A 15,212-nucleotide genomic window follows, 5' to 3' on the forward strand; every position below is an offset into this window, starting at 1 on the left:
CCTTTAATCCTAGCATTCCAGAAGCAGAAATCTGTCTGGATCTCTGTGAGTTCAAAGCCACACTGGAAACAGCCAGGGGTGGTAACAAGAGCCTTTAATCCCAGGATGTGATGGCAGGAAGCAGAAAGGTATTAAAGTGTGAGGAGGAGGAACTAGGCTGGTTAAGCTTTTAGACTTTTGAGCAGCACAGTTCAGCTGAGAGGCATCCAGTTTGAGGAAACAGGATCAGCTGAGGAATTGGTGAAGTGAGGTGGCTGTGGCTTGTTCTGCTTCTCTGATCTTCCAGCATTCACCCCAATACCCAGCTCGAGGTTTGTTTTCATTAATAAGAACTTTTAAGATTCGTGCTACAGCCCTTGCTAAGGAAATCCCAGGTTATAGACACAGTCTGCCTTGAATAGCAGAATGAGAAAATTCTTAAGTCTTCCTAATTTTCCAAAAATACTTTCTGTTGTGAAACAGATTGTTCCAGGTTTTTGGGAATAATCTCGCTCAATAAATCCTTAAGAATAGGTTCATAGACAAGACAAAATTATTTGGGAGAAGGGATGCAGTAAGCAGTCAGAAGTACTTAAGTGATGCTGCGATGGTCAGCTACCACCCAGGGCATGCTGTGATGGTCAGCTACCACCCAGGGCATGCTGTGATGGTCAGCTACCACCCAGGGCATGCTGTGATGGTCAGCTACCACCCAGGGCATGCTGTGATGGTCAGCTACCACCCAGGGCACGCTGTGATGGTCAGCCACCACCCAGGGCATGCTAGAGCAACCAGAACAAAACGTTTTCTTGTCATATGAGTGATGAGACTACCATGTAATTCACCAAGTCTGAACTTGTATGCATAAGGTCAATGCAAAGGCAGCATGTATGACAGAAAACACGTTGCATTTGGAACCTTTCACAACGGACGGCAGGCACATCCATCACTCTGATCACTGGTAGACTTCTTTATTGCCCCAAACCTCTGCCAAATTTGAACAAAAGAAAGGGGTACACAGTCCCTCCTGAACTGACAGTTTAATCAAATCCTCTAGGCAAATGCTTCTGGCAGGGCTTCTGAATAATTTAGCACAGGTAAGTCTTTTCCCTTGCTTCTGTTGAATTTAACAACTCAATCAACTACACAAACTACCTAACTTGCTTTGTAAAAGAAAACTAGTTCAGTGCAAGGGGACATCTTAACTTGCTATCTTGTCTGGCCACTGTGTTCTCTGCCTGCTAGAATATTGAGCTAGTATTTTCTTCTGTTTCTCACAGGGAATGTTCAGCCATGCTTCTCTCCTCCTCAGTATCTAGGGTTGTGGTGACATTCCGATTTGCACACTGCCACTTCAGACACACATGGTTCTCAGCGCAGGGCAGTAACCACAGGAGTGTAGGACCAGTCACAAAAAGCTCCTGTTGAAATGCTGCACACAGTGAATGCTCAAGCATAGAAGGAGGTGCCTTCAGATGGTCAGAAATGATAGCATGCCAAACTTCATGTATGTTTCACTAGGAGTTTTCATAAGGGCATTTGCTAAAGGGATATATTTTCTCAGTGGGCCAGACCATGTCATTCTGACGTATGAGTACAATGAAAGCTAGTGACCATCTTATTTCATAAACCGTTCCCTGGACAATGCTAGGTACCTTCCAGAATGGTACTACCCTCTCATTCAGTTGGTAACTAGGAAAACTGACTCCCTCAAATTCCATTTAAAAAACTTCCGCAGGAAGCTCTGACTGTGTTGACAGTACAATCAGTGCTCAGCACGGTAGAGGACAAAACGATGAAGCCAGCTCTGGCCCACCACAGGGGTAAAAGCACGTGCTGACCTTGAATTATGCCCCAATACTAGCCACAGCAGGAGATAAAAGAGGTTCTACTGCATTCCCATAAAATGGACATAATCCAATTGAACCTTTCAGAATTCTCTACCATGGTCATTTTGCACAGTATTTTCTGCTAGCATTTCAATAGTCCTCAATGTAACTACATAACCCACAAAAATGTCTTACATGTTAATCTGTGTGCATAGACTTTCCTGAAAATTCCATGTTGTAAAAAAAAATCAATGTTTTACTAAAAATAAGTTTTCAAAATATATGTAGCATAACTTAATTTCTACCAAGTGTTAGAGAATATACAAAATAAATAAATGTACAAATAAATAAGGATGAGAGTTCACAGGAGAAAAAGTTGGAAAACACATTGACTCAAGCAAAATTGACTTAAACTGCAACATTTCTCAGACCTTTAATATATCAAGATGTGCTAAAACCCTCTAAGAAGTTGACACAGAGCCTATCCTCACCATTTATTTTTTTCACTCAGTCATTTTTTAAAAACTCAAGTACTATAAAACCACACTTTGGTGAACAATGCTCCGATACCACCATATGCCACCTGCCCCAAATTCCACCAAATAAGCATCCTAGCCCTTCCCACAGGGAAAGGGCTTGGCACCCTATAAACAGAGCAGATGACTCTCTCAACCAAGGTGGCAGTCTCAACCTCTTACAAAAAGCTGGGGGAGTCAGTCTCCCAGGAAGGAAATATAACTCTGCTCCTGCTGACTGCAATTAATCATACATCTATTCAAACCACTGGTGCACACAACTAACTGCTCAGCTCTGCTCTGAGTGTGGAAAGTGTAATGTAATTCTCAAGGTTAGTGTTTCCCTTCTTCTCAGTAAGTGCAAAACAACCTGAAATCTGAATCTGTATTGGACAAACCACTGGCTAATTGAGTCAAAACGACCAAATCAATTGAACTGAGCTCACTGACGGGTGTCTATTAATGATAGGGGTAAAGCCCTTCGGCACCACTGACTACCTATCCAGTTAAAGGGAAGCAAAAGCCAGCAAGAAGCTTGGGATTTGCTAAGCCGTAAGTGTTAAGAATCATTAATATCAAAAATTTCCCTATTCAAAAAAAATCTCCTTTAAACAGTTGACCATTATACTTACAAAGTTTTAAAAACATAAACAAAATGCCTCGCCCAAACAAAATAAACCCCAACCCTCTTCCCAATCATAGGACAACTTTATGGAAAAAAACGTTTCAATCCCTGAGCTGTTCCTTTGGACATCTAGCTGCAGGGGTCCTTATAAACATGTGACTTGGAGTGGGGTACCACCCCAGTATGGTGGCCCTGGGGGAGTCAAAGCAATGGCAGTCTACTCAGGGCCCACCCGGCCGTCAGCATACGACAGTGCGGTGATTTAGGTGCCCGCCCGGTACCTGCAGAGAATCCCGGCCCACCCAGACAAACCCGGCCCAGCCGGTGGTCACGTACTGCAGTGAGCCTCGTCACTCCAATCATTGCAGTCGTTGTAGCCGTTGCACTGCAGCTTCTTAGGGATGCAGATCCCATTGGGACACAGGAAGCTCTCACCCCCTCCGCAGAGCGCTGGAAAAGAAAGCGGGGCGGGGAGATCAGAATGGATGTCTTTATTCTTTTAAACTTAGGAGAGAGAAATAAAAAATTGAAAGGAAAAAAAAAAAAAAAACTCTTTCTTTGTGATTTGACAGATTTGCTTCCAGGTTCCTTCCCGGTCATTTGTCGCCAATTTTCCTTTGGACTTTGGACCGCTTATGGTAGAATTACCTGGAAGTTACCCAAACAGCGCTTGCTGGAAACAGCCAGGGGACAATTTACCAGCGGGCTTGCACAAGAGCTTTTTGCGTTCGGGGAACAATAGAGTGTGCAGCCCGAACAACTACACAATTTATGTAGAGAAAATGCCAGATGGGAATGGTTTTTCTTAGCAATCGCGAACAATGTGAAAGTGGAGTGTTATTAACTGAACAAACCACTCTCTCTTAAAATGCTACTGTGCACAGTACTGAGACAGTTCCAATAAAGATAGAGAGAGACCATTTACGTGCTCTGGAATATGGGCACAGAGACCCCGCGCCCCGCGCCCTGTGTTTGAAACATATTGGCTTGCCTTAATAAAAAGGCCAGTTAAAACATGAGCATTTGTTTGGGCATAAGGATTGTGACGAGACATTAATACTATTTTCCTTCTTTTTTTCTCCCTGACAGTGAACAGTTAGTTACATTTGGTGATTTTTTTCTCTTATTATTATGATTTTTTTCTTCTTCTTTAAAGTTCAACAACTATTTGACTACTTGAAAATTACAATATACAACAAATTTCAGAAAGGCAGAAATACTATCAAGAAAGGTAATATTTCTAATTTCTACCTTTATTACTAAAAAGGTAAATCAGTTCGACAAAGCAGATACAAATATGTGCACAGGGTACCCTTCAAACCGTAGAACTGTGGACTCAACCATCTTATTTCTTGGACTGCGTGCCAAGGAAATCAGTATTAATACAGACAAGTTTTACTTTAGGACTATTCATCTTGTCTTTGTCTATGACTAGGAAACCATAAGATGGCACTTCTACAATAGGAAGGGACTGCCTGAATACATCTGGTAACTCCATAGTAAAGAATACTGTTATTGTCACTGAAAATGCACAGCATGGAAAATACTCAAGATCCTGGGGGAGAAGTTCAAGGTACTTCACATGAAAAAAAAAATTGGTTCTAAAAAGCATATTGTAATTTGTCACAGACAAGGTCAACTACTGTAATTATCCCTAGTAAGAAGGCTAAGGGCAATTTTTATTTTGTTACCTTGCTTTATTCTGAATTTTACAAATACAGTAATTGTGTATGGTTCTCTAGTGAGGGAAAATGTTATATTTTGGGGGGAAGGGATGTGCCAGTTTTAGAATAATAGAAAATAAAATCAACACTCCCTCCCTTTGCTAAAGCTACTGTACATCCTGGTCACAGGGATGGTTGCCTGGTCATGGCCTCCTGTACTGCGTATTCCTTGATTATGTGACCTTGTGCACTTAATAACAGGAATTGTGAACTGGGGAACTCTTTGATTCAGAAATGGAAATGCAGAAAAGCACAGAGTGAGAGCTTCAGGTGCGGAGTCCTATCCGTCACAGTTCCCACAAGTTCAGGGGCTGGCACTCAAAAGGTTCTAAGTTAATATTTGATGGGGAAAGCCACATAAATCTCCAATGGGACCATTATATCATCACATAGCCGAAAAGAATAAAAAATATGCTATATCAATGGGTTTTCCCCCCAAAGATCTCAAGAAAATCAGTGTTTTGACTGGCTGAAAATGAAGTCCTAGCTGATTTGATAATTTTGCAATATCAATAATAAAAATATGATTTTCATTGCCTCTTATAATTTCAGAATCAATCAAATTAATCACATCTATGGATCTCAGCTGCCAAAGTACTCAACATGCCTAATGTATACAGTGTTCTTGCCTGAACACCTCTAACTACAATACAGACTCCTAATAGACACACAGGAAACCAGACATAAAATGAAACAATACACTAGGAATTTACTAGTTGGTCTATTCAATATCCTCCCTCCGGAATGAAAAGAAAATTGTAATGGGGTGTGTATCCGACTGTGAGATTGTTTCTCTGCTGTACAAACCACAGAGCATAAAAGGCCACGTGTGCTTCTCAGTGGCTGCCTCAGTGGCATTCCTATGGCTCTGACGAGTCCTCAGGAAATGGAGCTGGAATATCAACATGAACTAGTGCCCAACTAGAGTGTATCTCAAGATCCCATGTGAACATGACTTGAGTGAAGTCGTTTCTTGTATGTGGCCACCTTGAATCGAGATCAAATTTCAAGACCAGCCCTGCGGGTGCTGCCTTGTCACTGGCCTCTCTTGTCTTGACTGATTCAGCAGAAGGTGACTTCTAGGCAGTACCACACTTGAAGGGGGTGGGGAAATCTTCCTGGTTTTAAGACATTGAAAACTGTATCCTTATTCTTTGAAAATTTGTTCTTAAGTCGGTCTCAAAAAGACAAATAGTGCACATTTTCTCTCATTTGTGTTTTATACAATTTATATTAATACATAAAGTAATGTATGTGTCTCTGATAGGAAAGCAAAGGTCAAATTGTCTAGGGAGGAAAGGTGACTAACAGGATGAGGAGGGTAGAGGGGATGGAAGGAAGGAATAGGAAGGAGTATGCACGATGTACATTGGATACCTGTATAAACATGTCCTTATGAAATACAATATCATGTACAATGAACACAGAGAGATAATAAAAAAGGAAGTTCAAAGTGCTGTTATCAGCATCACTTTTTAAAATTTAAGTATAAAGAATATTTTCTGTTTGATTCTTGTACGTAGAATTTGCAATTTTCTCGCATAAGCTTTTCAACTTACAGAAGACTATGTACACTGAATTTTAGAAAAAATTCAAGGCAGGCATTCTCATTTTGATATCCTGGGGGAAATGGTACTTTACAGATGGAAGAACCAGAGCACTAAGAGGTTAAGATAGCCGTGGCCCAAAGCCACACTGCTAGTAAGAGGTGACAATCAGCCCATAATCTTGATGCACACACTACAGCCCATCCCCCACACCACACCCACTGCCCTGTTCTAGAGACCATAGTGCTATCAGCGCCCTCCAATTTCAGGGCACTGGCTCTGAACCAAAGTTCAAATTGTCTTTATTTTTCTCTGTAAACAAAAGACAGATGTCTGCTCTCCAGGTGAATCAGATCCAGATGAAATGACATTCCACATCAGCACTAGATTTTTGGAAGACATCCTAAGAGAGCACTTATCAAGTTTCTGCAGAGTTTTTGCCATAAATTTCACCGTCTTCTACCAATTGTCCTCCCACAGCGTTTGAGTTAGCACTTGGATGATAAAGAGAGATCCCCGAGGAGAAGCCACGCTGTGTCATCTGGACACCACCTACTGCTTCGTCTGCAATTCTACAAGGAATGTGCTGGACTTCAAATCAAGAGCAGACAGATCAATGGAAGATTCCCTAATTAACTGAGAAAGTATCTACAGAATGTGTCCCCAGTCTAATCCCTATAGATCCCGCAGTGAAAAGAGCAAAGACCCCGCCTTAATCAAGTATGCATGCTACTGATCATCATCTATTGAAACCGTCTCACCTCCAATGCTGAATTCCTCTTATACTTGGGACAATTAATACCACTGCAAGAACAGCAGTGTTCAGTTACATTCCCTGAGATGCTACTTTCCATGTCCAGGTAGGGTAGGGTGGATTATGAACCACCTGGGCTTTTGGCTACCATGGCCTCGGGAGAGTGTGCACCCGTGTGGATGGTTGACCTTCCTCAGCATTCTAGTCTGTGATAGCAAGCTTTTGAAATAAGTTTGAAACCCAAAATTACCTTGGAAGTTTCGTCAACTGCTTCCAGCCTTCCTTGCTTTTCTCTGTGTTTCAGGGAAGCTTTTATATTGGCAAACGCTCTTTCACTCCAGTGATCAACTTACAGTCTTGGAAATTACCCACCAACTATTGACTGAGGGAGCCCCATCAGCCCTGCCTGTGAGCTTACTCAAAGCCCGAAGCTCAGCTTCAATTCCATCTCTAGAGAGAATACTAACCTGGAACAGCCCATTCCAATGGGCTCTACACAGAGTAAGAGCCTGTCAGAGCTGCATTCTACATCCGGCTTGAAAGACTTGCTGCAAACCTCTCCTTTCCTTCCAAAGGCTACTTGAGGACTTGAAGTAGAGCAAGGACAATCTGCCAGGGGCTGATCCAGTCCCTCCTGGGGAGAGTGCCATATCTTTATGAGGAAAAGACAGACCTCAACTTGGGGAAGAAAAAGAAAGGAAGAGGAAGTCCAAGGTCCAATCAAATCACCAACTTACTTGGCCTCTGCCTGCCCTCCGAGGAGGGTGAGTCATAGTAGCTGAGCCTTTCATTTGGTGAATGTTAAAACATTGTGGGGGGAAATGGAAGTCAAAGGCTCTGGGTATGGAAGGAGTGAGAATCCCCGAGGGGAAAGAAGGACATCGTAGTGCTGGACACTGCTGAGGAAGAGAGACCCTGCACAGCTGAGCACCCATCTTTGAATGGAGACTAACTCCAGGTCTGCAATGCAGAGGCTAGTTGAGCCCCTGATGAGAGGATCTTCAACAAAGTACCTGGGCGAAAGCCAGAAAGGGGTGTGTCGGCAGGAGAAGGAGCAGGTGTCGAGCAGCTGAGAAGGACAATGTTGCTACAGAAGAAAGCAATTACTTCATCTTATGTTTTTATTTATAGCCTTTTGAAGTCAGTTTATTCATACATTACTATGGAATCATCATCCACTGTATCATCATTAACCTACCATGGACCACACCCCCATAAGAACAAACTCTCTCTCTCATAGAATCCATCTATTTTTACTAGCTTCTCAGCTAGCAGTGGTGGCTCATGTGCCCCGACTCCATCCATACCGAAATATTGACTAGCTTGACCTTGTACACATCTACTATAGGCAATCAAAGCTGCTGTGAGTTCATGAATACAAAGTTGATATGGAGACAGGAATATGATCAAAATATCTTGTATGTATGTATTAAATTCTCAAATAATCAATAAAGATGCTTTACTAAAAATAAAAATAAAGTAAAATAAAAAAATAAAAAATAAAAAAAAAAAAAGAAAGCAATTAAATGTGATGGTCGATGGGCACAAAAGCAGAGTTTTCAAATTAAGTATGTTAATACCTTTGAATGAGTGTGTTCTGTGGGAGAAGCAGGAAACACACTGAGTACGGCCCACGGGTCAAGTAAATAATGGCCACTCACTGAGATGGAGAGAAGGAATGCATAGATAATCTAACAATGGAGACTGCAGCTTTCCATCCCTCTAGTCCATTACAAAAATGAGGATTCCTCAGATATCACTATCTACTAAGCTTAGAAATCCTTCTCAGTTTCTTCTTAGATATCACTTTTTTCTTTTTTATTAATTTTTGTTTTATTTTGTGTTAGGGTTTGTTTTAAGACTGTGTCTCAGGATAGAGGCCAGGTTGATTGAGAGTTCCTGTTCTCACTGGCTGTGTCTGGAAAGTAGTTGGTTACATGCTTGCAGCACAGGGCTCAAATACAGAATCCTTTAACACAGTGCTCTCTGCCCATCACTTCCAATAATGCTGATATTCAGGACCATCAAAGCACAGACAGCTGAAAGTCAAGTTAACCCAGAGAGCTACAAAAAACCCATCTTGTCACAACTCACACAATTTACATTACAAAGTAGTGCAATTATTGTCCCTGGCTCCTTTCTAGAATGTATCTTTCTTGAGGGAAGGTGATTGGTCAGTTTTCTTACTGCTGTGTCCTGAGTCTCGGATGAAACTGTCACATGATAGGAAGAAATTGGATTATTTATCAAGTAATAAATGAAGCCCAGGAACATGAGGTGCCTAGAAAAATAGAACTAAATGATGGTTCTGGTTCTTCGGCCCTCTATATTTAAGAGTAATGAATATCTTATGATGTTCTTTTCACTGATAGATTAATAAATGGACAAAATATTAAAATTTCTCTGAGTGCCAATGGGATATTAGTCAAGCCTGCAGACAAGGCTTGCTTCTTGGTACTTGCACCTCTAATAACAGGAAGGGAAAGGATATTCTCCCTAAAATAGCCTTCTCCTCTAGCCTGTGACATGCGTCTGATACCCCATCCCCACATCTACACCCACTTCTTGGGTTGTGTTTCTGAAAATGTCTATGATATGTAGGAAAGGGACTTTGGAGCTCTGTCATAGAGCACAGGGTGTGCCTGGATTGTCCACTTACACAGGCAAAGTTCCTCTGAGAAAGGATTTTGCTACCCAAAACAGAGCTTAAAACTCCCTTCTGAAGATTGTAAGTGTTCAATTCAAACTTATAATAACACAGTTCATTCTTTTCTGGTTATTAATAGGTATAATTTCTACTATAGATCTTCATCTTTTCATTATTTTTAATATTCATTATACTGGAACTTGAGAAGAAGAGATGAGTAACTTCCATGAGGGAGAAGATTCAGGAAAGGATTGGACCTTCCCTCTTACTTTCCATATCGCTTCCTATTTCCCAGGAGTAAGGAAAACATAGACTAATGCCGGGAACCATGAGTTCTCAAAGTGGCTCCGAGTGGCTAGAAGACGCAGTGGGTAGAGGTGTAACTCTGTCACACATGGGTATGAGAAATGCCGTATCTAGGCCAGCAAGATGGCTTAGCAGGTAAAGGCCCTTGCTGCCTAGCCTGACAACTGAGTTTACTCCCTGAGGCCCACATGGTGGAAAACCACATGGAGAGAACCGACTCCAGCAAGGTGTTCCCAGACCTCCCCCACGGCTGCCCTAACATGTCTTCTCAAATAAATACGTATTTAAAAAAAAAAAAGTTTATATAAGGAAATGCCACAGCAATTTCTTCACCAAAATCACATTGCTTCAAGCTTCGCTCTAAATGGTGATGAGAAATATCCAGATATGTTCTACAGGGACCTTTCCTGCAACATAGGACAGGGCCGTGGTGCAAGATCCATGGGGTTCACTTGGTACCTGAAGAACTAAGGAAAGACCCGGAGCTTTCAGTCCCTCTGAGAATTGCTGATGGGGTTGTGGTCACCCAGCTCTCAGGCCCGTGTCAGGTAGTACATCCCACCATGTCTCTGCCAATGGTCCCCAGTGGCCTGTTTCTAGACAGCACACACAGCCATTCCCTTCTGAGCTCCTGCTTCTTCACCCAAACAAAGGAGGGACATGCCAGATCCCAGGGAGCAGCTTCCACGTGCTCCTGATTCCTCCCCCACCAATCATTGTAAACATTTCTCTTCACACCAGCCATGCTGACTGAGCCCGCAGAGTCTCCACATCTCTTTCCCGCCTCTCAACCTCATCTCCCTTTCCTGAGGATACAGAGGTGAGAACGCCCATCATTTTCAGTTCTCAGTAAATGGATTCATGATATAGTTTTCGTTCTTCCTCAAAGAGCAAAATTCCCAATAAGCAACCTTCGGACTTACAGTGGACTTAACCCCACCCCTACCCCCACCTCCGCTATGAAATAAAGCTATGCTTTGGGTCTGTGGGGACTTCACCATATGGCTCTCAGCTTTAATTCCTCAAAACAAGAGCTAAGTGTAGGTATTGCCTGTCTGACAGCAGCATGATGGAAGATCTATCATTCTATAGAGAAATTAGTCAATTGTTCAAAAGTAGCACACAATAGGGGACCGATTACAGATTCATCTAGATGGCTCTTAACTTGGGTATTCTAGAAAGAGAAATGTGACGGTGGCGTCTTTTCTGCTCCATGGTGTCTCCGCTACTGCAAACACTACGTGAAACCAAGCCTTTCACCACAGTGTACACAGCTCTTTAATTTAATACCCATCGGTGCTTTTTATACATCTTTCTTTTAGTAAGAAACCATCTTTGTCAAACAAATGTTCAAAGAAAATCCAAAACAACTCTCCAGATTTGATGTCTTCATGCCAGACTTACTCCTGGACTTAACCCCACCCCTACCCCCACCTCCGCTATGAAATAAAGCTATGCTTTGGGTCTGTGGGGACTTCACCATATGGCTCTCAGCTTTAATTCCTCAAAACAAGAGCTAAGTGTAGGTATTGCCTGTCTGACAGCAGCATGATGGAAGATCTATCATTCTATAGAGAAATTAGTCATCGTAAAGTTATCTAAAAGTGATCGTGAAGAAACAAAACCTTCATGTGTAACTGGAAAGAGAATATAAGTACAATTTTGAAAGCAGCCCCATGCCACCATTCAGTTTCTCAAGAAGAATCATGGTATGAGACAGACACGGTCTTGTCTAGTAGATCTTTAAATATAATTAGACCAAGTAGAAGGTAAAGAAAAAATAGAGTACAAATCTGGAAGTCAAGCTGACTGACCAGAGACCGACAGAAATAGAGGCCAGGCGGAAGTACAAGGATGTGTTCTACAAAGAAATCTGTGCTCAATTCAATAGTAAAGAGAAGAAGGAAGCAATGATAGGAGGAAGGAGAAAGGAACGAGGGATGGAAGGGACCGGGGAGGGAGAAAGGATCAAGGACTCTTCGGAACCAGGACTATATTATGAAAATGACACTCTAGTATACTCCTTAAATATTAGTCCTCAAATAGGACTCTATGCAACATTTTTTTCAAAACTCATTGGCAAATAGAATGTATGCAATGATACTTAAAGGTTCTGAAAAACACAGAAATTCAAAAATGTCTATTTATAGTCTATCTGCTCAATAAGCCAGACAGGCATTCCTAAATTCTAAGGTATTACTTATTTAGTTTTGAGACATTAAAAACCTTTATCCACCCACTTTCTGAATTTGCTTTAGAAAATAAATACTGAACTTTAAAAAAAAAAAAAGATTTTCCAGGCTATTGACATAGTTTTGAGATTTTTCTTGAGACATAAGGCCATGTCCAGTGACATTCCTCAACCATTCACTGTGACTGTGATGCAATCGTCATGTGCCAGTATGGAGCACAGTTTTATACAAGTCTAGCGAATACATATAAAGGGATATGGAATAAAGGAAATATGCATGGTGTGGAAAGACTACCCCAGCCTCACGCTTGCACATGGGCCTAGACTGAGAACCTAAACAGGACAGTTATTGTACAAAGGGGCAGCCCCTTGGTCTCCTCTCACACACATGCCTGCTGGATACTTCCCACATGAGGTGAAGCAGGACATGATCCTTACCAGGACCATGCTTTTGGACTTTCGAGCCTCCAGAGTGATGAACCAAAATACACTTCTTAAGGACCAAGTCTTAGGGACCTTGTTAGAGCAATACAAAGTGGACTAAGTTGATACATGAGAGCATTTGGGTGGGTTGGGTCATAGAAATCAGACAGATTTCATTTTATCTATCAAGGCTCTATAGATTTCACCACAACCAAACTGAAAATTTAATAATCATTCCTTTTTAGTTCCTTTTATGTACTGACAATTTAAAATCTAAAATAAATTGCTTATGATTCTATAATATTATGTTGCCCACTAAACAGGAATAGAACAAGCATGCATTTATAATTTTTTTTATGAAAAGAATTTTGAAAACTATCTTTCAAAGACAGATCACATGTCTATACATTCGTTATGAATCCTATGAACACTCAACTATACTTCTTTCCAATCACTTCCTATTGTTGTTGCGATGTGGACTATTCCAAAGTAGTATCACTCTTCAGATGGTCAGGGCACAGGGACCTCATCCACCCTCCAGAGGTGACAGCCAGTAGCTGGAAGTCAGTTCTGCAGCTCTGTGTCAGAGTTCGGCCTGCGATCTCTGCTGTCCTCGTCCCTGCCCCTAACCACACACAGCGCTACCTCATTCCGTGGAGCAGCCCATGGTGACAGCACACAGTGGCTGCAGCAAGGAAGCCTTGGGAAAGCCTGCCTGTTTCCAGCAGTCTGACTGCTCCTGTGTGGGCCACCCCTCAAGTAGTCAAGTAACGTCACTCCTGAACACTCTCATAGTTAAAAGAGTCAAAAGCTGATGATGAAAGAATAGTTTCTAAAACTCACCCTAATATCCAGCTTGAATTTTGAATTTTGAGGGAGGCGGGGGGGGGGGGTATAACTTCAGACCCAAAATAAACTATTTACAATGCTTTTAGTATAACAAAACGGTGATCTTGGAGAAAAAGCACAGCTGTGGAATTACATTGAAGTATCACGCTTCTGAGCTTTCATTTTTTTTTTTTCAGCTGAATTCTATCTATTTGAGATTGTCTTTGAATAATGTGATCTATATTGGTAACAATGGTACCTGCTGCCAAATGGGCAAAGCCCAATGTGTTCTGTTCATTAAGGTCAGGAAGTGTGTGATTGTGTCTTTTGAAAGAGCCAGACATGCTGGATGCTTAGAGGGTTGACCTGCACATAACTGAAACTCCCAGCCTCAAACTCATGGATATATCACTTCCTACCTACACAGGGAAGGATAGGGCAGATGGGTTCTTTGTAAATACTAAGCTACAATTAATTACTTCTAAGACTCTGTCTCTGAGAAGATGAACATACACAAGAACTGATACAACAGCATCTCAAAAAGATTTGCTAATGATTTCTTGGCTCATAGGCAGAGAAGGAAGTCAATCATTTCAGAGAAATGGATCAGTGTTGTCAAATCGTTTGTTCCGTGAAATGATTTATGTATGAGAGGAAGAGGGAGGGGCCTGCATTCTTCTTCCGGGTTTCCTCTGTTTCTGCTACTGCAAGGCCTTGACAGAGCAACAGAGAACCACTTCTAGAATCCCTAGTTATGAAAGTCTACAACAAAGCCACACAGACTAAATATAACGGGGAGGTGTGGGAGGAGATGAACCCTGCTTAGAAGGAAACACAAGTACAATTTAATTAACTTGCATTCCAGAGTCACTGCTACCAATTCAAATATATTGGAAGACTAAGGACTCAGTACCTAAGGGCACAGGGGCGAGAGAAAGTCTACTCTTCCCACATCTTCACGGGACTCCTGTGTTCTTTTGTATCAGTAAAGACAAATTAGATCCAGTCCAGTCTGCGGTGGGCAGTATGCATGGATCCAATCAGAGGAACGGGAAAGGCAGAGGGCACAAGAGGTGAGGGTTTCGGAGAGGAAGCAGTCTCAAGAAAGACACTTGAGATTGAAAACCACCCGCTATTCAGACAGCAGCTGAGTCAAGTGGGGAGCATTGACTTTATCCCTGAAAGTGGAAAAGACCCTGAACAGTCCAAGGCTGCTTCCCTCGATGCTGATGCTGCATTTGGTAAGTATTTCCTCTGCAAGCACTGCCAGTCCCAAATGATTTGCTTAGTCCCAAAACCTTTAGGACAAGGGCCCTGGTCAAAGTCAGGTAATTTGGGGATAGTAAGTGCAATAGTGGGAATCAGTTTACTGAGAAAGGGTATTTTTGCCCATTTCCCCAAAGGAAACACACCGTTTCCAAGCCATATTACAAGATGGGAGCCAGATCCAAAGGCCCTGGGAGGGTCACACAGGGAAGAAGTTGGCAGAAGTTCTCATCATGAGAGAGAGGATGTGGAAAGTCAGTGAGTGTCCACAGGGAGATAGCTTTTCCAAAGGGTGATTACAGCTTGATTTGTAGTTCAAGTGTGCCTGAAATCACAAAAGCTGGCCTCTGCCAGTACTGATGTTAGAGGGGCATCCCACACAACTCATGCACATACCCATGTCCTTTGCATGTTTTTTCTGTGGGCTTTTCCTTACTGATTTATCAGGACTTTTCAGATTGCCATGGTTTGCTCCTGTCAATCACTTATTTGCCTTTTAAATTTATGGACTCTTGGACTATAAAAATGCTTGATGGTCAGTGTGTGAAGTAAAATATGCCACCTTTATGAGTTACGTC

General features: G+C 42.0%; 1 protein-coding gene across 2 annotated transcripts in view; it reads right to left on the minus strand.

Annotated features, from left to right (window-relative positions):
- The window catches only part of Corin (corin, serine peptidase), a 211,671-nt gene that overhangs the window by 80,509 nt on the left and 115,950 nt on the right, over nucleotides 1–15,212 (minus strand). For both annotated transcript variants that reach the window (XM_052735099.1, XM_052735098.1), the window contains exon 6: nucleotides 3,285–3,398. In XM_052735099.1, the coding sequence (XP_052591059.1) occupies nucleotides 3,285–3,398 (114 nt within the window). The remainder of the gene's footprint in view (nucleotides 1–3,284; nucleotides 3,399–15,212) is intronic.

Source organism: Peromyscus californicus, unplaced genomic scaffold (genome assembly GCF_007827085.1).
Source record: "Peromyscus californicus insignis strain IS unplaced genomic scaffold, ASM782708v3 Scaffold_13__1_contigs__length_99412109, whole genome shotgun sequence".
Lineage (NCBI taxonomy): Eukaryota > Metazoa > Chordata > Mammalia > Rodentia > Cricetidae > Peromyscus > Peromyscus californicus.